The 26566-nt window shown below is 46.5% G+C and overlaps 2 protein-coding genes across 3 annotated transcripts in view; one reads left to right on the top strand and one right to left on the bottom strand.

Moving 5' to 3' along the window:
- LIMS2 (LIM zinc finger domain containing 2) overlaps positions 1-9313 on the bottom strand; it is a 101793-nt gene extending 92480 nt beyond the window's left edge. The window contains exon 1 of the mRNA XM_029615805.1: positions 9096-9313. Within this exon, the coding sequence (XP_029471665.1) occupies positions 9096-9106 (11 nt within the window). The 5' untranslated portion in view covers positions 9107-9313. The remainder of the gene's footprint in view (positions 1-9095) is intronic.
- A 12771-nt stretch (positions 9314-22084) lies between these two features.
- Positions 22085-26236, top strand: SFT2D3 (SFT2 domain containing 3). 2 transcript variants are annotated; one of them, XM_029616590.1, is made up of 2 exons: positions 22085-22221; positions 24157-26236. In XM_029616590.1, exon 2 carries the CDS (start codon positions 24193-24195, stop codon positions 24859-24861), a length of 669 nt encoding a protein of 222 aa, XP_029472450.1. In that variant the 5' UTR covers positions 22085-22221; positions 24157-24192; the 3' UTR covers positions 24862-26236. The 2 variants fall into 2 exon arrangements, with proteins under 2 accessions (XP_029472450.1, XP_029472449.1); XM_029616589.1 differs by lacking the exon at positions 22085-22221 and adding an exon at positions 22506-23207.
- The last annotated feature ends 330 nt before the right edge of the window (positions 26237-26566 follow it).

The following is a 26566-nucleotide window of genomic DNA, read 5'->3' as shown; positions in this document are numbered from 1 at the left end:
TAAAAAGCAAAAGTACGACTCTCCCCCCCACTAAATGGGCCAGTTTCTGGACTGATCTGTGGTATCAGAGAACTAAAATTAGCAGGTAAGAACCAATTTTCTTTTCCCAGTCCAGACTCCTGGGATGTACCCAAGCTCTCCTTAATTCGGGTGAGACCTAGAGAGTTACGCTCGTAGAACACTCTCACCAAAGCACATGGAAGCTGGAGCCCCGACATCCAAGCGATAATGGCTAGAAAAAGTGTGCAACAACTTCCCAGTAGCCACCCTGCAAATTTCAATCAGAAACACCTGTCATGACTTCACCCAGGAGATTGCCTGAGAATGCGTTGAGTGCGCCCCTAAAGCCCCCGGCACCGGGCGCTCTTTAGAAATGTTGTCGACTCAATCACTTCCTTCAGCCAACGCACAACTGTAGCCTTAGAAGCTTTACCTCCCTTCTTTGCCCCAAGCCACAATATAAAGAGGTGATCCGATCTACAGAAATCATTAGTGACGTTTAGATACCTCAATAAAGCATGTCTCCCATCTCGGAGCCTAAGCTCCCCCACGTGAGGCGTAGAGGAATCCAAATCTGGAAAAGCTGGAAATTCCACTGTCTAACTAAGATTGAATGCCAAGACTATCTTAGGCAGAAATGAAGGCACCATGCAAAAAGATGCCCCCAAATCAGACATCTGTAGGAAGGGATCTCGACATGTCAGCACCTGAGCTCCAAAATTCTTCTGGCTGAACAAATAGCCACTAAAAATAACCCTTTAAGAGTCAAGTCCTGAAACGCAGCTCTCTTTAGTGGTTCAAACCGAGCCTCAAACATTCCTCGGACTAGATTCAGATTCCAAGATGGACAAATGTTCCACACCTGAGGACGCAAGTTCTTAGCTCCCCAAAGAAGCTGTATAATATCCGGATGTGCAGACAGAAGATACCCTTGCACCTTACGCCGGAGACAACTCAATGTTGCTACCTGGATTCTCAGAGAGTTCAAGGCCAGTCCCTTAACCAGAACCTTCCTGTAGAAAAGCCAAAATATGAGACTCTGTAGCCTGAAAAGACTAAGGCTGCACTCCATCAACAGCAGACCAGGACTCAAAGACCCTACAAATTCGCACATACACCAAGGAGGTAGAAGGTCGCCTAGCCTCAATAAGGTGGAAATAACTGCTTCAGAATATCTCCTCCATTTCAGCCATCTCCTTTCAGAAGTGAAGCCAATTCCCATCGGCATCCTCTGATGTCTCATGATCGACATCTTCTTGAACAGCCTCCCTGTGGTGTTTGACCACCATAACTGACAAATGGGAGGCCCGAGCACACAATCCCAGCATATTAGGTTGCTTCGCTGAACACCCCTGCAGAAAGGTCTGCAGACCCTGGAAATATTTCACCCAGGAGAAGGAGGATGGATTTATACCACAGCCCAACCTTGCTCTCTCCAACCTCTCTCTCAGGGAAGCTTTTTCCATTGGGAACAAGGGAGGAGGAGAACTGACCATTGCCTCGCCTCCTACTCCACTCCCCTCCAGAGACACCACAGGCTGAGGTGATGTCCCAGCAAAAGCTGTAGTAGTCAAATTGATTTGAGCACCTAAACAGCGCTTACACAGACGGAGCGATTGAGAACTGAATTGTTCTCAGACAGCAAGCCTCACAGATAGCAAGGCGCTTGGAACAGTTTGTCCCCCGCACCCAGCTCTCCTGAATTTCAGCTCTAAGTGGCCTCCTGCATGCATACCACCACCACCTGGATGTATGCATGCAAATATATGCTCAAGACGAGGTTGCGGTCGTATATTTATTTATTTATAACTTTTATATACCGATCTTCTTGTATGGGATACAAATCAAACCGGTTTACAGTGGAACAATAACTTCGCACAAGAGCGTTACATAGAACCTTAAACATATAATAACTTTGAAATAAAACATACAATAGCTTTGAGTAAATAACATTAAAATAGGGGGGGCATTGGATGCATCAAGGATGATCCGAATTGGTACATAAGGTACGAAAGACTTAATGAATGAGATACTGAGTTAACTTGATACAAAATACAATGCTTGCTGGGTGCCTTGAGACAGGTTATGGTGAAATTGGTATGGCTACCCAGGAGGTTCTGGGAACGCTGATTTAAATAACCTCGTTTTGAGGGTTTTTTTGATGGAAATTGGGCAGGGGTCTAGTTGCAGTTCTGGAGGGAGAGAGTTCCAATGCATGGGGCCTGCCATGGACAGGACTCTGTTCCTTAGAGATGATTTTGCTTGGTGGGTGTGTAGAGTGCCTTGGTAGGCTCTTCTAATCGGTCTGATCGAGGTGTGAGGGCGCAGCTGAATGGTGAAATCAATAGGGGAGAGTTTGTGTAAGGTTTTGTGCAAGATGGTCAGAGCTTTATAAAGTATTCTGAACTTGATAGGGAGCCAGTGGAGATTGTAGAGGATAGGTGTGATGTGGTCGCTCTTTTTTGAATTCGTCAGGATCCTGGCAGCCGAGTTCTGTAACATCTGCAGGGGCTTGATGGTGTTGGCAGGGAGGCCCAGGAGCAGGGAGTTACAGTAGTTGACTTTTGTGAGGATGATTGATTGTAGTACCAATCAGAAATCTTGAGAATGTAGAAGTGGTTTCATCTTTTTTAGTACTTGAAGTTTAAAGAAACATTCCTTAGTGGTGTTGTTAACAAATCTTTTGAGGTTGAGCTGGTTGTCTAGGAGCACACCCAGATCTCTTACGTAAGATGAGGTTATGTTGTTGTCCGGTGTCGCGGAAGGAGAATTAAGGAGAGAGTGGCTGTCCCCCTGAGAGATGAGGAGGATTTCCGTTTTGTCCTTGTTGATGACTAGATTGAGGCTGGAGAGGAGCGTGGTGATTTCCTGGAAACAGCTATTCCAGAAACTTAGGGTTTTTTGTAGTGATTCCGTAATAGGGATGAGAATTTTCACATCATCCGCATAGAGATAATGATTGAGCTTTAATTTGAAGAGAAGAAGGAGACAGAGAGGGAGGAGGTATATGTTGAAAAGTGTAGGAGAAAGGGAGGATCCCTGGGGGACTCCCAGATTGGAGCTGACCGAATGCGATTCTTTGTTGTTTACTTTTACCTTGAAGGCTCTGTTGCTGAGAAAGGATTTGAACCAGTTGAGAGCGGTGCCTGAGATACCAATGTCTGCGAGCTGGTCTAAGAGGATAGTATGGTTGACCGTGTTGAAGGCTGCAGAAAGATCTAGGAGAACAAGTAGCAGAGGTTGTTTTTTTTCCATGCTCAAGATAATGGAGTCAGTGAGGGAGATTAGAAGGGATTCCGTGTTTAGTGCTTTGCGAAAACCATATTGTGAAGGGGCAAGAATCTTGTGTTCCTCCAGATATTCAGTGAGTTGCTTATTAACTATTTTCTCCATAAGCTTGGCAATGATGGGTAGATTGGCAATGGGACGGAAGTTCGCTGGGTCCGCTGTAGATAGGTTTGGTTTCTTTAGGAGAGGTTTCAGGATTGCTAGCTTTAAAGAGTCTGGGACAAGACCTTGGGTTAGCGCGTAGTTAATGATTCCTGCGATGGGTTTAGCAATGGTATTAGGGATTGAGATTAGGAGGTTAGAGGGAATGGAGTCAAATGGGTGGGAGGATGGTTTGAGTTTCTTGAGAATGTTTTCGATTTCGAGAGAGGAGGTGGTCTCGAAAGATTCTAACCTTGCGCCCAATTGAGTTGGGGATGTAAAAGAGGAAGGGGGCGGAGTGTTAGAGGAGGAGAGCGGTCTGGTGAGTTTGATAATTTTATTCTCAAAGTAGTTCGCCAGTTCTGTGGCTCTGATGAGTGCCTGGTCGTCTGGGATGGTTGGAGGGGTGGGTTTGGTGAGAGCAGAGATGTAGGTGAAGAGGGCTTTGGAGTCAAAGATGAAATTGTGAATTTTCTTAGCGAAGAAGTCTTTCTTTGCTCTAAGAATGGTGTTCCTGTATTTGTTGAGGGTAGATTTGTAAGTCGCTTGATTCGAAGGAGAGGGGTTTTTATGCCATTTATGTTGTTTCTGAGGTCGAGTTTGATAGCCTTCAGTTCCGGTGTGAACCACGGTTTTCTATTGTCCAGGGACAGGTGTGGAACTTTAGTGATTAGGGGGCATGTTAGGTCTGCTACTTTGTTGGTGATAGTGTACCAAGAGGTTATGGCCGTATTTGCTTCCGAGAGGTCGAGGTGAGACAGTTCCTTGGAGAGTTGGCTGCTTAAAGCGTCTGAAGAGCAGGGTTTCCTGTAATGGATGGTGGTTTTTGGGAAGGAAGGGGGGAGAGTGTCTGCAGTTTTGAGGACTGTAGTGATGACCTGGTGATCAGACCAAGGTACCGGTGTACATGTAGGATTACCCGAGAGTGAGATGCCGTCATTCACGAAGATTAGGTCCAAGGTGTGGCCCGCTCTGTGGGTGGGGCTGTTGACGATCTGTTTGAAGCCTAGGTGTTGGAGCGTGGATAGGAGAGTATCGCAGTTGGTGGAGCGTGGGGCTGAATCGACGTGTAGGTTGAAGTCTCCCATTAGTATTGCTGGGGAGTCATAGTTGATGTGTTTGGCTATGTATTCAATGAGGGGGGATGGGTCTGATTCTAGATTTCCTGGAGGAGCATAGATAAGGCAGATTTGGAGCTGCTTGGATTTAAAGTATGCACATTCTAGGTTGGCGATTCGGTTCAAATGTTGCAGGGTTATATTTAGGCCTTTCTTTGCTGCCAGGAGAAGTCTGCCTCCTCTTTTCTTGGGTCTTGGAATCGAGAATATGTCATAAGTTTGAGAGGGAAGTTGATTTATTAGCACTGTGTCCATAGGTTTCAACCAAGTTTCTGTGATAGCACAGATGTCTGGTTTGGCTTCCAGGAGGTAATCATTAAGAATGTTAGATTTTTTGGAGAGATTTGCACAAGTGCAAATACGAGTGCAAATACGAGCTCATCTAGGCCATGGTCATACACGCACAAGTGCCCAGGGAAATACGCGCTCAAAACTAGGTCGCATTTGTAGGAACACAAGTACAAGCGCAAATACGCACTCAAGTTTAGGACGAGGTCTTATGCGCACAAGTACCTGCGCAAATACGCGTTTAAATCTAGGTCGCAGACATACGCGCTCAAAACTAGGCCATGGCCTTACACAGACAGGTCCCTGCGCATGCAACTGCCACGTGGAGAGAAGGCACACACATGCCTACGCTTGCGGGAAAAGAACCGCTGCTGTGGCCTATCATGTGGCTAAGCAAAGCCTGCCTGCACCTTCAGCGTGTTTAGGCCTGGAACCGTTGAACATCCGGCACCCAAAATCACCAAAGGCCTGAAGAGCTTCTCAACAGCTCAGACCTCTTGACTGGTCGAAAATCCCTGGGGACTGGGGCCAAGAGCAAGCATCCCCCGCTGCCTGTTCCGCTAAGCAAGCTTTACGCATAATCAAATTATAACTGGCAAAAGACCTCTACCAGAACCAGAGAGACTCCTCCTCAGTGCAAGTGCCTCTTTGCACCTCTGCAGGACAGGGCTCCGTCTGCGATAGCTGAAGAGGGAATTTCACTGCCTCTCCCATCGACACTGCTAGGGGATTGAAAGTGGCCACCAAAGTGCCTTCTCCACCAGGGATGCACATAGAATACGAGTTGTCTGAATTTCAACGCGACCGCAAGTGTGCACACAAATGGCACTGTTCGCCTAGCATCACTGCCATGCAGCCCCAGCAGTGCACTGCTATTGCCTCCCCATTTACCTGAACCTCAGGAAACTCCAGGGTGACCAGCAAAATAATTCCACTGCCTCCTGGTGACTCTTGCTTAAAGTTTGTTTAAAAAAAAACAAAAAAAAAGTAAAACTGCATCCACTGCTGTAACTAGCCCCAGAACAGAAATTCAATACTTCCCTGCTCAAACGGGACCCAAAATGCAGAGTTACCAGCGGAACCAATGCTGCCTCGTGGGGGATGAGGTATCTGGACCACCAGATATACACCCCCACGGAATCTTGGAGCAAGCTGCCATCAAAGGTCATCAAAGGTCACCAACCCCCTGCTCGTCTTCCTCAAACCAAGGAGGATGACCCCACCAAGATCTAACAATCCCCTGGGAGGAACTGGAAAGCTATCTTCTCTTTTTCTTCTTTTTTTAATATACACTCCAGACTGCATTTTTACACCATCTACCATCTGCTGGAGACAGAAAAATACTGAGGGACTGCAGGTGGCACACTGGGGTATATTTCACATTGTCAGTGAAACTTTCTCTGTCTCCAACTGCTGGCAAGGAGGCAAAACCCAGAAATCTCGACTGATCTGGGTATGTACAGGGAACTCTTGATTTTCCATATCTCCATGCAACACAAACTGGCCCATCAAGAATTCATAACTTCTGCATCTTCATTTACTCCATGTGACATTTTTTTCAAGTGAATTCATACAAATCCTTAATATATTTTTCCAGCTCTATCATAAATTGTTCCAGTAGTCGTGTAATGCTGGACTGTGCAAATGCATGGACTGCAGGGCCAGTGGCATGCAAACATATGGCCTGTAGCCACAGCCTGGGTCTTCATGGGCAACTTGGCTCAAGGGAAAGGCACAGCCAGCAGAGGATTGAGAAGCAACAGATAGTGAGCAAGAAAGAAGTCTGCAGACTGGCCTCAGCGAAGAATAGACTTCATGAGCTGAACAAACCAGTCATGTGGAGATATAGAGGAGAGAGCAAAGAAGTGAGGGAGAAAATGGTCTGGCAGAAGGAGGGAGGGGGATGAGGGAACCAGAAGCCATGGGGAAGTGAATTTATTAAGTCACATCCCAGCCACTCTAATCACTTAAACTCCACCTACTCACACAGACACACAGCTCCCAAACATACACAGAGTTTACACCTTTCCCACTCAAACAGACCCGCAGACACACCACCCACTGGCATGTACACACTTATAGATCAGGCAGCAGTTCACACATATGCACACAGTCCCTTCTCACACTCGGACAGACATGCAATCTCACTACACCCATAACCTCATGTATATATTGATGCTCTGCCCAGGAATACTTTAACCCAGATGACTCATTCAGGATGTGGTATGCTGATTTTCTACCTTGTATTTCAGTGCCTGGTGTATGTTCTGACTTTTCAAAATAAAAAGTTATATAAAAATAAATGTATTGCTCCTAGTGGTTATTGATTCTCCAGTTCCCTAGGGTGCCAAAACATTAACCAGGTGCAGGCCGATGCAATACAATGTGCTCAGCTGAGCGAACTATTTAACCCATGGTTGCACGCAGATTTTGGCAAGGGTCCACAAACCATTATTGTATAAGGGGACTAGTGCGTCCAAAACGTGCATCTAACACACCCCTCCCCCCCGCTGAAACTAATAGAGCTCATCACATACAAATGCATGTTGATGAGGCTATTCTCCCCTGATTTAAAAAAAAAAAAGTGCGCCCGATACACACATTCTTACGCTCAGAAAGTGTACAGAAAAGCAGAAAATACTGCTTTTCTGTATTTCCTCCAACTTAACATTGTAGTGATATTAAATTGGAGGAACAAAAAGGCCATCTTTATAAATAAATAAATAAATAAATAAATAAATAAATAAATAAATAAATATGCCGTGGTCAGGAAAAGGGACGCTCAATTAACGAGTGACCATTTTTCTAACCCGTGGCTGTTGCCAAGGAGGCAGTAGATGTGCCTCCTTTTTACTGTGGCACACGAATTAAATATTAAATCGGGCTCCCCAGAGAGATAGATTGGCGCACGTTGAGAGTAGGTACTCAATTATGAGTGCCTGCTTTCCCCATGCCAATATTGCATCGGCTTGGTGGACATTTAATTTCTACTTACCTTGACAAGCTAACATGTCAAATGAGTGCCTCAAACACCACATGTTTTTAAGAGATCTACAGGTCAAACAAACGGGCTGATGCAGTAAAGGGCACTGAGGTTGAGCGCAGTTAGCCCCCATTTGGCCAAGCATTTTCAATGCGCTATTTTTACCCCTTATACAGTAAGCAGTAAGCCTCCTTTTATAGTTAAACTTGAGATGTCAGGGCAGTCATCTGTTCAGTAAGGGGTAATAGCGCCCGCAACATGCAAATGCATGTTGATGGGCCTATTAGTCATTCCCGCGCGATACAGAAAATAAAATGTGCAGTGAAGCCGCACATTTTACTTTCAGAAATTAACGCCTGCCAAAGGCAGGAGTTAATTTCGGCAGGCACAGAGAAAGTGTACAGAAAAGCTGAAAAAACTGCTTTTCTGTACGCCCTCTGACTTAATATCATGGCGATGTTAAGTTGGAGGCCCCAAAAACAAAAAATATTTTTTAAATTTAAAATCTGCCACTCAATTTTGCCAGCATCCGTTTTCCGAACCCGTGGTGGTCAGCGGGTTCGAGAACCGAGGCCGGTAAAATTGTGTCGGCTGTCAAACCCACTGACAGCCGCCACTTCTGTCAAAAAGGATGTGTCCCTAGCGCCTCCTTTTACCGCAGGCCGATACTGAATCGCGCACCCAGGAGAGTGGCCTGGGCGCGCGCCGGGAGAGCAGGTGCTCGCCGGCTCTCCCGCGGGCTTTTCTGTATTGGCCCGATAGCCAGGTATCTTCTGACTAGCTGTGCTGGACACTCCAGTGTTCAACATGGAATTGTGTACTTTGCACAGCTATTCCAGGTCCTCATAATGAAGTACTGGCAGTACCCAGAAAAGCCATTCAGGAACTATTCTGGCTCCAGCAATGGGATTCCAGTACCCAAACACTCTGAAACCCCAGAATGGCTCCTGTCACCCTTCTGCTGTTTCCAGCACCTGGGTGGCATGCTGCTGGCGCTTTAAATATGGAACAGGCGCCCAAATCCCCCCCAAACGCCTAAATTCTCGTTTTATTTTCAGTCCGGGCACCGCTTTAAGAAACAGTGCCTATTCTTTAACTGGCGCTGGATCACAGGGCCCAGACAGCACCCGGAGAGGAACCCGAATCTTGCCTTTAACCGCCCTATTTACCATGGGGCTATGTGACGTCACCTTGCTGACAGCCGATTGGTCAGTGCAGGGCGCTGCGCGAGGCCCGCGGGTGCTGCGGCCGGGCGATGCCCGAGCGGACTCCCTTACCTGCCCGTCATGATGGCGGCGGCGCCAGCTGCGCCCTCTTTCTTTACTTCGGCTAATGCGACGACTTTCCCGATGCTTTTCGCCCCTGGGCGGCGGCTGTTGCTGCTGCTGGAGCCAACAAGAAACAGTTTTAAGCCCAAAAAAGGAGCGCTTCGCCCCGCCCGGGAGCCTCGCAGTTAGCACGCCCCCATCCGGCGCCGCCTCCGAGCCAATTCTCCGCCCGCCGGTGGCCTCAGGGACCCCCCTCCCTCCTCCCGGCCGTTAGAGAGCTGCGGGAGGGGGAACGCGTGGGCCTGAGGCGCATTCCTGCCATTCCTCTCCTTTAATGGGCGCCGGGCATCTCCTCCGCTGGTCCGGCATGAACAGGGGCGTAATCTTCCCCTCCCCGTCGCTGTTCATTATTGCCAGCTCCTAAGTATGAAATTACTGTATATAAACCTCAGAATGATTGTATTTAAAAAAAATATATATAGCGACTAGTAAAAATTGCCTGACGCTGCTCGGGTTGTCTGGTTCATAACTGATTTAAATGTTAAAGTCAGTGAAAAGGGTAAATAGCATATTATTTTATTAGCTATTTAACAGGACATAAGAAGTAGCCATTCTGGGTCAGCCCAAAGGTCCAGCAAGCCCAGCATCTTGTTTCCAAAAGTGGCCAATCTAGATTATAAGTACCTGAACATTAAATACATCCCATACTACTAATGCCAGTAATAGCAGTGGCTATTCCCTAACAGGCCGATACAGTAAAAAATCGTGGGAGAGCGGGCGAGCGCACAGGCCACTCTCCTGTGCGCGCGATTCAGAAAAAAAAAGTATTCAAATTAGTAAGTTAATTTATTTAAATTAGGGCCCGCAGTAAAAAGAGGCGCTAGGGACACTAGCACGTCCCTAGCGCCTCTTTTTTGACAGGAGCGGCGGCTGTCAGTGAGTTTGACAGCTGACGCTCAATTTTGCCGGCGTCGGTTCTCAAACCCGCTGACAGCCACGGGTTCGGAAACCAGACACCAGCAAAATTGAGCGTCCAGTTTTCAAGCCGCGGGCCGATTTAAAATTTTTTTTATTATTATTTTTAAGTTTTGGGACCTCCGACTTAAATTTGCTAAATTAAATTGCTAAATTAAATTAAATTTAAATTAAATTAAATTTGCTAAATTAAATTGCTAAATTAACAGAAAAGGCGGTTCTGAAACAACTAAACGAACACCTTGATGACCACAAAATTCTATTTCCTACACAACACGGCTTTAGAAAAAACCTCAGTACAGAAACCCTACTACTCAATCTTTCTGACACCTTATTAAGAGGCCTCGATAACAAACTAGATCACCTTCTGATCCTCCTCGATTTGTCAGCAGCCTTTGACACAGTGGACCACAAAAGGCTTATTTTTAGTCTGGAATCCATCGGGCTCGCTGGAAAAACCCTTAACTGGTTTTCCTCTTTCCTTAAAAACAGATTTTTCAAAGTTTCCTACAACAGCTTTTCATCCGAGGCCATCCCTCTGGATACTGGAGTTCCTCAAGGGTCAGCTTTATCACCCATTCTCTTTAATATCTACCTTCTTCCTTTATGCCATCTTTTAACTAGCCTTAACATCATTTTCTACATGTATGCTGATGACATACAACTTCTCATTCCCATTACTTCGTCTTTAGAAGAATCAATGTCAAAAGCAGCCTCACACCTGGAAGCAATACGAAAACTGCTAAACAACCTAAAATTATGCTTAAATATGAGCAAAACAGAATGTATACTAATTACAAGAAAAAACTCTGGTATAACATACACTCCTCCCTTCCAATTTGACAACATTCAAATCCAACTCAAAGACAACGTTAAAGATCTGGGTTTATGGCTAGATAATGAGCTAAATCTTAAAAAACACATCGCAACAAAAACAAGAGAAGGCTTCTTCAAAATTCAAATACTCAAACACCTAAAACCGCTGCTTCACCCCTGGGATTTCAGAACCGTTCTTCAAACCCTCATCTTCTCCAGTATAGACTACTGCAACTCCCTTCTAATTGGCCTTCCCAATGCAACCTTAAGACCACTGCAGTTACTCCAAAATGCAGCTGCCAGAGTCCTGACTGGTAAAAGAAAATCCGACCATATATCCCCAGTACTCCACAACTTACATTGGCTACCTGTTAAAAAAAGAATAGAGTACAAAGTCATCACAATTCTACACAAGACAATTCACAAAGCAGACTTCACTGCCCTGGACAATATTATACATCTGCATAAATCATCACGTACAACAAGATCTACATATAAAATTCAACTGGATGTCCCTTCATTACCACAAGCCAAACTTTCCTCCACCAGAAATAGAGCCATCTCTATAGTCGGTCCAAAATTATGGAACTCATTACCTCTACACCTCAATTCACAAGAAAATCTTAAATCTTTTAAAAAAGAACTTAAAGAATGGCTACTCTCACAGTCTTACAATGACTGTTCACCCAATGATAACAGAGCATAAATCCTTTTCATATCCACCTCTCGCTCCTTTTTATTCCAGCAATCCTGACACTCGCCCCGACTTGCAGAAACCTTCCTTCTCATTAACGGCTTCAACCGTCAACCTCAAGCGTTGCATACATTCTTATCTAATGTTCAATGTACTTATTAACTTTTATTAAGTTAATGTTCTGTTTCAATCTCTGTTTTAATGTTATGAATTCAAATGTAACTGGTTCGTTGTAATGTAAACCGGAGTGAAGGCATTGTCAGCTGTACCTCGGTATATAAACAAATGCTAAATAAAAAATAAAATAAATAAAATAAAAAATATCACCATGATATTAAATCGGAGGGTGCACAGAAAAGCACTAATTTCTGAAAATAAAATGTGCAGCTTTGCTGCACATTTTGCTTTCTGTATCGCGCGGGAATGACTAATATGGCCATCAACATGCATTTGCATGTTGTGGGCGCTATTAGTTTCGGGGGGATTGGACGCGCGTTTTTGACGCGCTATTACCCCTTACTGAATAAGGGGTAAAGCTAGTGCGTCAAAAACTGCGGAGCACACTGTACTGTATCGGCCTGTTAGCTTGATTATTAGCAGTTTATGGACTTCTCCTCCAGGAACTTATCCAAACCTTTTATAAATCGAGCTACACTAACTGCCCTAACCATATCCTCCAGGAAGGAATTTCAGAGCTTAACTGTGCTGAGTGAAAAATCATTTTCTCCAATTTGTTTTAAATATGCTACTTGCTAACTTCATGGAGTGCCCCCCCTGGCCTCTTCTCTGCGCATTAGGCTGCCCGCTTTAGGACCATCGGTGCATGCAGGTGAGTCTGGCTGTGTGTCCCAAGTTGTGCACCCAAATTTTGGACGCTTAGACACCTGCTTGGACATCCAGCTTAACACGGTTTCTGTGTTAAGTGCGTGCTTGCCTGTGCGCGCAATTTGGGGCACATTGTTTGTGCGCTTAAGTTTGGAAGGGTGGAAGTGCATCTAGTTTTGTGACTCCCAGCCTTGGAATGCCTAAATTTTGGATGCATGTATTTTACAGCGTGAAGCAGATGGATGCACACCTTCAGTCGCCTGTTAAGCGTACTGACAGACTGATGGCACCTGTGTCTAAGAAACCTAAGCGCCTTTCCCTCTGGGCTGCCTGTCATGCGGGCATCTCAGCCTGGCGTGCCCTCTAACTTGTGCCAGCGCTGCTTAGAGGCTCAGGGAGAATTATCTTCCTCTGATTTTACTGAGCCTGGTTCTTTCCAGCATGATGGTAAAGACATGTCAGGACGGGCACCTGACTTTGGAACTCCTTTAACTGGTTCATCAGCCGGGGGAAAGTAGCTCAGAGGGCGCAGCACAGGTGCCTTCTGGTTTTGGCATGGATCCTTCTGCCTTTTCTTAGGTAGAATTTTTTCAAGGATTACAATCCTTTCTTCAGATGCAGTCCTCAGCCCCATCCAATCCTGTCAGGTCAGAGTTGCAGGTGACCTCTTACTTGCCCAGTACTATGGTTAAGTGCTGAAGTACATCTAGATTGGTAGCAGGTCCTCCCGATAGGAATCTGGATGGCACGGATGATGAGGCCTATCCTGACTCTCTGGAAGATGGGGAAATTCCTCCAGGATGGAACCGTATAGGACTATGTTGCAGTTCTTTCATAGAGATGAGCTACCAGCTCTGATTTCCCAGATATTAAAGATGCTGGGATTATCTGGGACAGATTCCATGTCTGAGCCAAAGAAAAATCCCATTTTGGTTTCTTTGCGTAAAGCCTCTTGTTTTTTCCCTGTTATGGAGGCCATTCAAGAATTGACTGATCTGGAGTGGCTAATTTCAAAGAAGGTTGGTTTTTGGAAAGTCTGTACCCGCTGGATCCAGTGGTGAAAGAGCGTCTGCATTTTCTGAAAGTGGATGCGCTTGTCTGTGCCGTCTCCAAGCGGATGACTATCCCCATGGAGAGAGGAGTGGCCTTGAAGGATGTGCACGATAGTAGGAGTGAGGCCATCCTTAAGCAAGCATTTGAAGCAGTGGCAATGACCTTGCAAATAGCTGCTTCCTGTTCCCTGGTGGCGCGTACTTGTTTACTTCTTGCTCAGGAGGTCAATGAATCTGGAGTGAATTCCTGGGTACTTATGGAGCCAGCAGCCACCTTTATGGCAGATGTGGGCTGCGATTTGGTCTGCACCTCAGCCTGTGAGGTGGCTTTGGTATTAGCAGCCAGGTGTCAATTATGGTCGAGAAATTGGTCGGCCGATGTGACCTCCAAGGCTAACCTGACGTAAATGCCCTTTAAAGGCTCGCTCTTGTTTGGGAGCGAGTTGGAGAAGCTGACTAGTAAGCGGGGCAAATCCTCAATTCCTCAGTTGCTGGAGGATAAGAAACCTCTCATACCAAAAGACAACTTGCTCTTTTGGAATGAGAGGTCGTGCCAGGGGATCCAAATATTTTCAATCCTACAGAGGAGCAACCTTTCAGAGGACTCTACCTTTCAGTTGGTCTCAGTTCTTTCGTCTTTCGTCACATACAGCCCAGACAGGGTGCAGACTCAGGTAGTGGAACCTGCTGAACTTCCCAATGAAGGTTTGCCGACTTACTCCCAGGAACAGGAGATAGGGGGCGTCTCTCTCTCTCTCTTATCAGAGGTGGGGCGAAATCACATTGGATCAGTGGGTCCTGGAGGTGACATGAGAGGGCTATGCACTGGAGTTTCGCAGTGTTCCTCGGGATGTGTTCTTGGTGTCTCCCTGCCACTCCCTGCAGAAGAAGCAGGGTACATTGTCAAGACTCTTCAGCCTGAGGTTCCACTGCCCACATTTCAAAAAAATATGGGTCAATAGTTCATTTATTTCATTGTGCCCAAGAAGGAGGGCTCCTTTCATCCCATCCTAGACCTCAGAGGGGTCAACTGTCATTTGTGGTGACTCATTTTTGCATGGAAACATTGCATTCAGTGATAATGGCCATGCAATCGGGAATTTCTGATCTTCTTTTACCTCTCTAGAGGCATACCTGCATATTCACATCTGACTAGAGCACCAACGTTTTCTACGATTCGCGGTTTTGGGATACCATTATCAGTTTCGGGCGCAGTATTTTGGCCTGGCTTCTGCTCCCAGAACTTTTTTCAAGATTATGGTGGTGGTGGCGGCAGAGTTGAGAAAGGATGGGCTCCTGGTATGCCCGTATTTGGACAACTGGCTGATTCAGGCCAAGTCTCTGGAAGAGAGCCACCTGATGACCCACAAGATAATCTCCCTGTTGCAGGAGCTCAATTGGGTAGTGAATCTGGTCAAGAGCAGTCTTTAGTCATCTCAGTCGCTAGAGTACCTCGGTGTTTGGTTCGACACAAAGCAGGGCAGGGTTTTCCTGCTGGAAGCTCATATTCAGAGGTTTAAGGCGCACAATATGCCCAACAGTGTGGTCCTATCTATAGGTACTTGGTTTGATGGCGGCAACCCTGGAAGTGGCGTCGTGGGCAAGGGTGCATATGCATCCTCTTCAGTGCGCCCTGTTGTCTCGTTGGAACCCACAGTCTCAGGACTATTCAATTTGGTTACACCTGCCAATGGAGGTCTGCTCTCAACTACAGCGGTGATTACAAGCAGATCATCTAAGAAAGGGAGTTTCCCTAAAATCACTGGATTGGTTAGTACTCACAACAGATGCGAGCCTCCAGGGTTGGGGAGCTCACTATCAGGAACTGACAGCACAAGGGCACTGGAGTACTGAAGAGTGTCTCTGGAATATCAATTTCTTGGAAACCCGAGCAATCTGGTTGGCATGCTTGCAGTTCAGTGGCAGATTGCAGGGTCAGGTGGTTCAGATAATGCAGACAATGCCACAACAGTACTTACCTCAGTCGTCAGGGAGGAACCAAGAGCCAGTAGGTGTCGCAGGAGATAGACTAACCTATGGTATGGGCGGAAATGAATCTTCAGGATATCTCGGCCTCCTGTGAGAGCAGATTTTCTCAGCAGGGAGAGTCTGGACCCAGGAGACTTAGTATTGTCAGACAAGGTGTTTCGGTTGATGGTGGATCACTGGGGTCTGTTACGATCCTGCTCGCGGACACCATCCCGCCAGCAGCTCTCCACTTACTGCCTCCGTGCGGTCCGACACCATTTTGCGGCAGGAGGGGCCACCTATGTCTCCTTTCGCGGCCTTAGCGCCGTTGCTGCTGGGATCTTCAAGTGGCAGGAAGCCACGGCCTGCTTTTTATCTTCGCGGCTGCCACTGCACATCTCCTCCATCTATGCAGCAGGGAGCCACCGACCTTCTGTTTCGCGGCCCTGTGCCTCCGCGGACCTCCTGGGCAGCAGAAAGCCGCCACTGTTGCTTTCTTCGCTGTCGCGGCCTTGTGCCGCCATCTGCTGCAGCCGCCGCCGAAGTCTTCCCTGAGCGGCCGGGGAAGCCGCTGCCGCTGCTGCCGCCATCCTGCAGCCTGGAGGCCGCTCCAGACGCTTGCCTGTTCCTTCCTGCATCTGTGCAGCAGGTACGCCGCTGTCCATGGTCCTGCTCCTCTCTGGGCTTTCCTCTAGGCACCGGCAGAAAAAGCCCGCACCCTCACCGGAAGTTCTTGTCAGCTTACTTCCTACTTCAGCCCTATAAAAGGGCTCACTTCCAGTTCCTCAGGGCCTTCGTATCCAGAATCCATAGTTGTCTGTGTTCCTCTTCGGGTCAAGGTCCTCCTGTCTAGATGGGTCTTCGTTCCATGTTCCTGGTCTCCTCGTCCTGATGTTCCTGGTCTCGCCTTTCGTCGGAGCTCCTTTGTTGCCTGTTCCATGTCCAGATGTTCTATGGTTCTGTTCCTGAGTCCTGGTGTTCCAGATGTTCCGTGTTCCTGATGTCTTGGTCCTGATGCCTTCGCCTTCGTCTTCGCCTCTGCAACCTGTTCCCAGTTTCTTGCGTCCACCTTTCCTGGCGTGCCACCGTCATGGTCCGTGACCAGCCCATGGGGGGCTATGTAGGGCGCTTCGCAATACAAGGCCTTCTTCTCATCTGCAGCGCAAGTCTCCGGAAAACCCTTGTTTTTAATGTTCCAAGTTCCAAGTCTTGAATCCTGTCCTGTCTTCGGAGTTCCTTGCCTGCTTCCGACCATGCCCAAGACACTGCCAGAACCTGCTCTGCTCCAGCATGGTCCGCGACCAGCCACAGGTAGCTGTATAGGGCGCGCCCCGATGCAGGCCTTTACTGAATCTTCGACATGTTCCAGTCTCAAGTTCCACTACTTCGCCTGGAGTCTGCTTCGCGCTCAGCGTGGTCTGCAACCAGCCATGGGTGGCTGTGTAGGGCAATCTGCGATGCAGTTCTCACCCAGTACTTTCACCTGAGTCCTGAATCCTTGCCTGAGACCTTCTGAGTAACCTGAATCCTTGTTCCGAGTCTTCTGAGTAACATGAATTCTTGTCCGAGTCTTCTGAGAATCCAAGTCTTTGTCTGAGTCCTTCCAAGTTCCAAGTCTTCGTCTGAGACTTCCGAGTAACCTGAGTCCTCGTCTGAGTCCTTCCAAGTCCTCGTCTTGTTCCTGCCCTCAGCCTCCGTCTGGCCTCACACACTCGTCGTTCCCAAGCAGCGGGTCTGAAAGGGCTTTCGAGTGTCCGGAGGGCTACTCCTGAGACCAGCATTGTGTTGCTGGGTCTCCTTGGTGTGTGTAGGTCCAGCGGAGGGCTGATCCTGCTTGGTGCCTGTTCCCAGTTCCTTGCTTTAGTTCCAGTCCTGCTTTGTTCCTGCTCTGCCCGTGCTTGCATGCGCTCACCTCCCACGGTGTGGCTCGAGGCTCCTCTCTGAGTCATGCCGTGGTTCAGGGGCTCACACTCTCCCATGAGCTAGCGACCACGCCCGCATCAGGACCTGTAGGTCACAGTCGCAATAGGGCTTTCTGTTCCTAGACTTGCTGGCGATTTCTCGCCATGCAAAGGTTCTTCGATTCTTCAGTTACAGGAGAGATCCGAAGTCCTTGGGTATCAATGCTCTTGTGCAGGAATGGCTGGAGGACAAGATGCTGTATGCCTTTCCGCTGTAGCCCATGTTGGGCAGAATGGTTTGGAGGGTTGAGGGTTACAGAGGGATGGTGCTTCTTGTGGCACCAGATTGGCCTAGCAGACCATGGTATGTGGATCTGAGAAGGCTCCTGGTGGACTCCCCCCTCCAGTTTCCAGTGCACTGGAATCTGCTGCAGCAGGGACCCGTTCTTCATGAAGATCCGACTTGAATTTGTCTTATGGTATGGCCCTTGAGAGGCCTCGCTTACTGAAGCGTGGATATTCTACTGCAGTGATTGCCACCTTGCTATGAGCAAGAAAGTTCTCCATTTCCTTAGCCTATGTGTGGATTTGGCGAGTATTTGAGGCTTAGTGTGAAGATCAAGGTGTTCTTCCTCGTTCGGTTAAGATCCCGCTCATTTTGGAATTTTTGCAGGATGGATTGAATAAAGGGTTGGCCCTTAATTCTTTAAAGGTTCAAGTAGCGGCCCTTGCCTGTTTCAGGGGTCAGGTGAATGGTGGTCCCTTGTTAGCTCATCCAGATGTGGCCCATTTCTTGAAAGGAGTAAAACATCTTCATCTCCCCTTGCGGTTACTGGTGCCCTTGTGTAGTGTTAATCTGGTTTTGGATTTTTTAGCGCGCCCTACATTTAGACCGATGCATAACCTTTCATTGAGGTTACTGACATTGAAAAGGTGTTTTTTGTGGTGATTTGTTCTACTCATAGAATTTCCAAATTCCTGGGAAAAATCCCCCTCCAGCCACAGAGGGCACTGCTGCTCCTCTTTACAAGAGCACTACCAGCACTAAAACTAACCATTCACCTGGCTATGTTTGCTTTCCTAACTGTTTCATGATAGGGTTGCCAACTGACTCCAGATTTTCAGGGCAGGTTGATCCAGTCCTGGGTTTACCCCTTTGCATGCTGGAACTTATTCTGATTTACCTATTGCATTCCCTAAGAAAATCAAGACTATAAGTACCTGCATGCAGGGGGAGTAAAACCAGGACTGGATCAACCTGTGCTGAAAATCTGGAGCCAGTTGGCAACCCTATTTTATGATGAGGCGGTTCTTTCTTGTAAGAGATAGTGAGGCTACCTGGTACACTATGAAGCATACTGAGGTGTCTAGCAAACAAGTGGTATCATAAAAGTGTTTAGTAAACTGAATTCTCTGCAGATTCTTTTATTGCACCAACATAATTATGTTAATTCAGTCATAGGCACCAGCTCTGTGGGTGCTTCAGTACCGCCAATATTGTCTTCCACATTCTTGCCGGAGGAGGAGGGCAAGAAGGATGTCTTCTATCTCCCTGCTACTGTGCCCACCTCCACCTGAAGCCTACTGGCTCATTGTAAAATGTTTGACCAATGGGCTGCAGGGGTACCAGAGAGCCTGACCAGGTTTTCTCCGCTTGGTCTTCTCTGAGGTGTGGTGATGGTGAGGGCTAAGGCTGCTGATAGGACTTGGAAAGGGAGAGAAGGGCTGAGATAACTGCTAGGATATGAGGTGGCAATGTGTCCTGTTTTTGGCCAGACAGTCCGTTTTTTTCTCTGCCTCTGTACAGCAGTTCTGGCTCCTTGGCTTTCTGCACAGCAAAAAAAAAAAACAACCTCACCTCATGGCAAGCACACTGTAGCAGTGTGTGGAAAGGGCCAGGGGAGATGGGCAGCCAATGGGAAAGCACTGTGGACTTGAAGTTGAAAGCAAGTTTAGTCTCCGGAAAGGAGAGTGTGAGGAAGCTTATTGTCAGTGGTGACTGTAATGGAAGGGGGAGAGGCAATCATTATCTGCAAGACAACTTCCAAGCAGCGATGTCCACTTGTGTGTAGCCATCCTGAGCTCAGAGGAGAGAGCCTGCTGACCCACTGTGGACAAAGTCAGCCAGTGTATGGGAACGTGGGAGTACAAGGAAGGTGGCTGCTGTGGGCTGGGGAAATGCAAGCAGCCAGAGCAAGAACTTTATGTGATGCTGCTGCAATTCTTGCTGGGAGAGAGGTGGAAGTACTTGCTGATTTGAGTACATGAGCAACAGCACAACAGCTGAAGGGTTGTATGCGTGTGTCTCAGAGAGAATGAGTGTGTTGGAGAATGTATGTGTGTGTGTTGTGTCGCAGTGTGCGTAGGTCAGAGAGAATGAGTGAGTGGGTTGGCATCTGGGTAGGAGCTGATAGGAAGAGTATCTTACCTAGCACAATATTGAGATCTTAGCAAATTAAGGACCAAATAATTGGCTGACAACCAACCATTAATATCAGCCATACTTTCCTGAAAAAATGCAGAGGGGAAAATACCATATGAATTAGGGAATTCAAATTGAATGTCTTTATAAATAAAATACATGACACCCAGCTTCTTGAAAACAGTGCACAGCAGCTGCAAATACAAGTTGAGCAAAGCAGAAGATAAAGCTGATCCCTGCAGGATATCTGTCACCTTTACCTTCCAAAATGAACAATTCCCCCTTGAACAGCAAGAAGGATTTAAACCATCTCAGAACCATGCTTCCCAAACCAATCTAAGCCATGATGCACAGTATCAAATGCCACAGTTACATCAAGTTGGATTAATAATGGACAAGAAAGAGAACTCCGGCACACTGTTAAAAGTCAACAAATAGCAGTTATCCCTCCTTTATTATTTTATCTCATACCTAAAGATTAATTTAGGATATATGGATATCCTATTATTCATATAAATGGAATTTCCAATCCACAATCCAAATAGCGTATATTATTTGAATCATGTAACCGTAACTTTATTGGCACCTACTAGCTAATTCCCGTGACAATGAAGAGGAGCCCTCAGAAGAAGCAAGGCCGTCGCGGGATCCTATCCGCATGACAGCAAAGAGGAAGGCTGGAGCTGCAATACTGCCACGGGATCCCATCCTTGCGGAAGTGAAGACGAGGGCTAGAACTGCAATGTCGCTAGGGGATCCCTTCCCATCCCCGCGGCGGCAGAAGTTAAACTTTGGCTGTGCCTAATGAAAAGGCCTTGCGTGTATTTTCGTGAGAATGGGAGCTTGAATGTGTGTATGTGGGTGAACAATGAGAGCCTGAATATGTTTATGTGGGTGAGAATGGGAGCCTGAGTGTGCATCTGGGTGCATAAGAATGGGAGCCGGGGGTAGGGGGGCTGAGAGAGTGAGAGCTTTTGTATATGACAGAGCATGTAGAGTGAGAGCTTTTGTGTGTATGTGTGCATGTGTAGAGAATGTGAGCTTGTGGGAGGGGGGGGGAGAGCATATGAGACCGAGAACTTGTGTGTGTGTGAGGGAGGAAGGGAAGAAGACACTAGGAAAAGAGAAACTCTGAAAAGGAATTAGGAAATGAGCGACAAGGGAAAAGTGGGTACAAAGATCAGACAAAGGTAAAAAAAAAATATTTTGTGATTTTAGCAATTGGAAAATGCCATTTTTGGGAATGTGCATTTCTTACGTTTTTGTATTTTGCTCTTTCTTCAGTATGCCACTGTTCAGTCTAGTTTCTCAGGCTTTCTATTTCGGTTTTATTTGTGTGTTGTTTCTAATTTGTAGTCACTTATTTCTATATTAGGTAAGGGTCGGTCTCTGTTTTGCCTGTGTGTGTGACTGAAGTGCAGTATTTCTGCTAGCGTGTAGTTTCTCTGTAGCAGTCCAGCTTGTTCTGTTACTTCAGTAGGTGATGTATTAATGTTCTAGGGCCTGGTATAGTATTTGCATTGCTGATTTTTCATAAGGTTGCTGTTATTTGAGTCCTGAGAGTTAGTTCGTGCTGTGACTTTATGGTATGGCAAGGTTCTAGATGTCTCTTTCTTAGAAGGAGTTTGTGTTACTTCACAAAATAACAGTGAAGGGATATTTTTTGTTGAGGTGACACCAGAATTTGAATATTTTTTTTTATATGTTGGTTGTAATGTGAATTGTTCTAGCTCTACTCTGCACCTGTTCTGATGATTAATGATATTTTATTGTAGTTATGATGATTTCTGGCTTTCTGCAGAGGATTCATGAAAGAATACATTAATTTTTTGTTTTATTAAATGATTGGTTAGAGCTGTTTGTTTTCTTTGCTTTTTACATGATATACTTGTGCATTTATAAACTGCAACAAATATAAAATAAGTTAATACAGATTAATAATTAATATTTAATTCTGGTAAGTGCTTGAAATAAGTGAGGTAAAATGTTTTAAGGTTTCACACATGATGCATAATGGCTGTTGCAAACTACCTAGAAAGCCATTGTAGGGTGCAGTATACGCATTATTTATCAATAAGAATACAACTAGTAGGTTTCAGACCTGCATGCCTACAGCCCACCTATGTTAAACTTGTGGCCACCCAAACGCCACTGAGATAGACCCATTGTTGCCAAACATACATTAACTGAACGTGTATGATTTATGATCAAGAATCCAAAAATTGCAAAAACACATGCTAATTTTTTCTAACGGATTCACTCTAGTGTTGTGTGGAAGCAGCACAGAAGAGCTTAATCGTTAACTGCAAAATATCTAGCTTAGTTGCCTTCTAGTCCTGCTTTCTGATCACTTGCAGCCAGTCATCTGAACCTGAGTGAGTCCTTCAACTTGTCTTCTCCAGATTTGCTGAGCCAGTACTGAGGAGCAGAAGCTTGCAGTCTTTCACCAGCCTTCTTTTTAGTTCCTGCCACCTGCCTCGAGGTAGGTTGTGGGGTGGAGAAGGAAGCTCTGCAACTTGCTGTAGATCACCTATCTCAGGTCCAGGGCAGGGTGACCAACTGCCTGGTTTTGTAGCCTGTTGTACAGTGTCCGCAAGGGTAACCGAACGCTGTAAAACCCGGTCAGGCAAGGCCAGGGGCCAATCAGTGGTGGCAGCCTGCACTCCAATCACCTGCCTGCTTTCGGGGCTCGGTTGACTCTCCTCCTCTGCCTCTCCCAAGGCTGTGGCGCATTTTGTTGCTACTTTGTGCTGACTTCCTGGGAATCGCAGAGGAAGAGGAGAGTCGAACTGAGCCCCAAAGACAGACAGGAAGAATCTGCCTAGGGAAAAAAATCAATGCTTGATTTGAAAGGGAAAAGGGCTGGGGGGGAGGAGGTTGCGGCCAGCCCTCCCCCCACCCCAGAGTCCCGTCCTGCTCCATGGAAAAGTTGGCAACCCTAGTCCAGGGACAATAGAACCCAGCCACCAAACCTTAAAATTGTGCTTGTTAGTTTCCTTCTGTACTCTGTAATTTTTAGTTTTACTGTTTATTATTTTGTAATTAATCCCTTTTTATTTTAATCACTTTATGTATTTAGTTTGACAACACGTGTACAGTTATTGAATCTGAATCTTGTCTCCCAGTTCTTTTCTGCTGTTGGATTAGACAGACAGCCTCCCCTCCACCAGGGGGCGATACAGCACAGCTCTTCAGGAAGCAGCGCACTGTAGCCTCCTCTCTGGCAGTGCTTGAACCGGATGATTAGTGTCGGGTCGGAGGGCACAGGGCAAGCTGCTGCCTTATAAGAACTGAATACAATCAAAGTCGTTGTAAAACCTATGAGTTTGGGCGGATATTATTAGCAAAGACACCAGCTCCCGCGTGCGGTGCAGCCAGTCATCTGACTCGATCTTTTCCCCTGGCTGCTTTGAGTAGGTGGAGGGGACTTGCTGCTTGAATTTGGTCTGTGCCTCCTGCTGACGCAAGGTATTGGAGTTAGGAGGGGAGGGGAGGTAGTTGCCTAAATTTGATTTCATTGCTTATCTCTCACTGTTGCCAGTGTCTCTTGCTGCTTGAATTTGATCTCATTGCCTCTTACTGCCAGTGTCTCCTACCTCAAAGTGAAAGGAATGAGTGTGGAGCCAGCTGTTTGATCTCAGTGCCTCCCAACTCTTGTTAATGTGGCCGGGGGGATTGTGTAGGGGCGTGCATGTTACCACTTACCCTTTGAAATTGCTGTTCCTAAAATCAAGCTCAGTTTCAGCTTTGTTTACAAAGCAATGGCTTTTTACACATTTTTTTTTAAATCATTTTCCATCCCACTCATAGATATAGTTAAGGCTGCTTAATTTGTGGGGGTCAATGACAGGGAGGTTAGAGGTGGTGGTGTGGAGATCTTTCTCATCCCCTCCTCCCACTCAGATTAGCATAGATTAGTGGGGGAAGGGAGGATTCCCACCTCCTTCACTCTCCCTTCTCCCCAACCCTAGGGATTCTGTCCAATGCTCCTGCCTCCCAACTTGACTCCAGTATGCTCCTTTCCCTACTGCCCAGTCTCAGTACATTCTCGCCTCCCACCCTTGTCCATCACTGTTCCAGTTTCACCCCTCTTACTTCTGAGGCTGTGACCTTTGCATGCTGATTCAGGCACCACAGCAGCTTCCTGCTTCTTCCAATGTATACTGACTCCTGACTGCAGCTTCTTCCACAAAGCCATTACCTTGTGGCTATGCCACTGCCATGCTGATGGGATGTAGCTTCCTTCTCCTGGCGCATGAGGGGCAATGCCACCTTTTTCCTTTGGTGGCGACACTGCTCCCCCAAACTCTACCCCATCCCATTTTATATTTGGACATTTTTTCCATTTTAGCAGTATATAATAAATGTTTGTAAAATATGATAATGGAGTTTCCCATATGCTAATTTTATATTTTAGATCTGGCAACACTGGAGATACCATTTTCATGACAAGATGGCGGACCTGAACAGGCAGCTACAGGAGTACTTGGCACAGTCCAAAAGTGGTGGAGCAAGATCTGTTTCAATTCCAGTTGGAGGCACCTCCATAGCTTCTGGAGAGCCTGAGGCTTCGGGCACTGGCATCCGTAGGTGGCTGGACCGGGTGAATCCTTTCTCGAGTGAGCAGAGTGCAGGTCCTAGCACAAGCCCTGGCATTTCATGGCCATGGTCCCCAGAGCCAGACCCATGCCTGCCAGGTTTGTCTCGCTGGCAACGACTGGTGGCAAGTGGGATGTGCATACTGTTAGCAGCTATCTGCTTTGGCCTTGCTGCCCTGTACACACCACTGCTGCTGCTTCGGGCTCGCAAGTTTGCACTTCTCTGGTCCCTGGGCTCAGTATTTGGTCTGGCAGCAGCTGCCTTCCTGCGGGGACCGAGTCGCTTGTTGCGAGAGCCAAGTCTGGGTAGTGTGCTATATCTGATAGCGCTGTGCAGCACTCTGTATGCTGCACTGAGCCTGCGTAGCACCACCCTTACAGCTTTGGGGGCAGCCACACAGATTGCAGTCATTGGTGGTTATTTGGTGACACTGGTGCCGGGGGGCAGTGCTGGGATGCGCTATCTGGGCAGCCTTGTCTGCTCCTTCCTTCAGCGGAGAGTCTCCAAGACCTTGCCTGTGTGAGGTCTGCACAACTTGCTGCCACGCCAGGGACAGACTGGATGTTGGAGAGGGGCCAGATAACATTGACTACTGAACTATATGGTGTTAGTGATGCAGGATAAGACTGTGCTAGTAGGCACACTCAATATGTCCGGACTCTGCTTGTCTTAGGATAAGGGAGCTGGAGGGTAGAGGTAACTTCTGTGTGTTTATGGAGAAGAGGGATCCATGACTGCTAAGGGAAGATGTGGGTGAGAATTGGCTTTTCTATTAATTTCTTGCTCCAAGCTGATTCTACAAGATGATACAAATCCTGACCAATAGTAGCCCCCTCAGAAAGGTTATGAGGACCACAGACAATACATGCTCTGGAATTTGCCAATTTCTTGCACAAAGTCCTAGAAAGGAATGAGTTGAACAGTACAGCCTGTTCTGAAGATGATTATTGGAATTAAACTTGCTACTAGGACAATTTTGGTGTGCTTGAGGTGGAAGGGTGAAGGCTGGACTTATACAGGATAAAACTCACTGTGCTGTCTTTTTCCAATCCCTACCCTGGTGTTTGTGTAAAACTGGTCACAGATAACCATCTCTATTCAGCAAAGAACCAACCAAGATTGAGCTAATATGAAGGAACTCAAATGCCTGACCTGCTAGTAATCAGAACTAGAAGCCTCCCTAGAAAATGAGACTGTTACCAGAGATGGCTCTCTCATGCAACATGTCTACAATTTTCTAATTTTAATGGAGACAAGCTTTGCAAGTTTGACAAATCCAAGGAAGACAAAATTTTAGAACACATGTGCTGTGTCTGCATTGATTTTTACTGCCCCTGGAAATCTTTTCCGGTGATTTGCTTATGTTGCTCAAGGATGTTGGCTCGTTTGCCGACTGTCCTTGTCTTGCCAGGATTCTGCCGTCCCCAGTGACTCTCAGGCCCGCTCACAAATTTGTCAGTTCTGACTCTGACAGCATGTTTTACTCATAGATGTTTAATCTTTCCAGTCACATTCACTTCCTCCAGAAACACTGTGGTTATCATGAACTGTTACTTTTCTCATAAAGACTCAGCAAGATTCATGATTTGTTTTCTGTTGGATCAGAGCTTCCCAGACCTGTCCAGGTGACTCAGTCAAGATTTCAGGATATGTACAATGAATATACATGAAATCCGTTTGCATACATTGGAGAACCAGCATCTACAAATTGGTCTCGCATGTGTTCATTGTGGATATCCTGGAAATCCAATGGACTGGTTTGGGAAGTCCTGTCTTAGAATCACTGCTTCCACCGATTCAATTTTATACATGCAGAAATACTTGTTGTTCATTTATATTTTTATGGTTAAAATATTTGAAATGGTTTCTAGACTGGATTAAAAAATTTGAAAATATGATCTAGGTGTATTCTGCATCTTCATTTTTAAATATATTTCATGTACAGTACTTTAAATGGGGAAAAGATCAGTGTAGATTTTACCCTACTATGTCTGGCCTTTTTAGGAATGTAGAAGAAAGCAGATACAATATTTAAGGTTAGTTCCTAATCTTGATTAATTTAATAACTACAAGACACTTAAAAGCTGGGGCACATGTGACTGAACTCAACCAGAAGTTACGACCTATCTAAATGGATCCTAGTAAAATCAGCATCTTCACTGTGGACCTTTTTATAGTTCCCTGCTCTCTTGGTACCAGAAAATATACTTTTTCTGCCTTGATGTAAC

This window comes from Rhinatrema bivittatum, chromosome 9, assembly GCF_901001135.1.
Source record: "Rhinatrema bivittatum chromosome 9, aRhiBiv1.1, whole genome shotgun sequence".
Taxonomy (NCBI): Eukaryota; Metazoa; Chordata; class Amphibia; order Gymnophiona; family Rhinatrematidae; genus Rhinatrema; species Rhinatrema bivittatum.
The sequence above is the reverse complement of the archived record's forward strand: the minus strand, read 5'-3'. Positions and strand labels throughout refer to the sequence as shown.

Excerpts from the sequence above, each read along its gene's own strand:
- SFT2D3 (XM_029616590.1), top strand. The coding sequence starts at position 24,193 with ATGGCGGACCTGAACAGGCAGCTACAGGAGTACTTGGCACAGTCCAAA.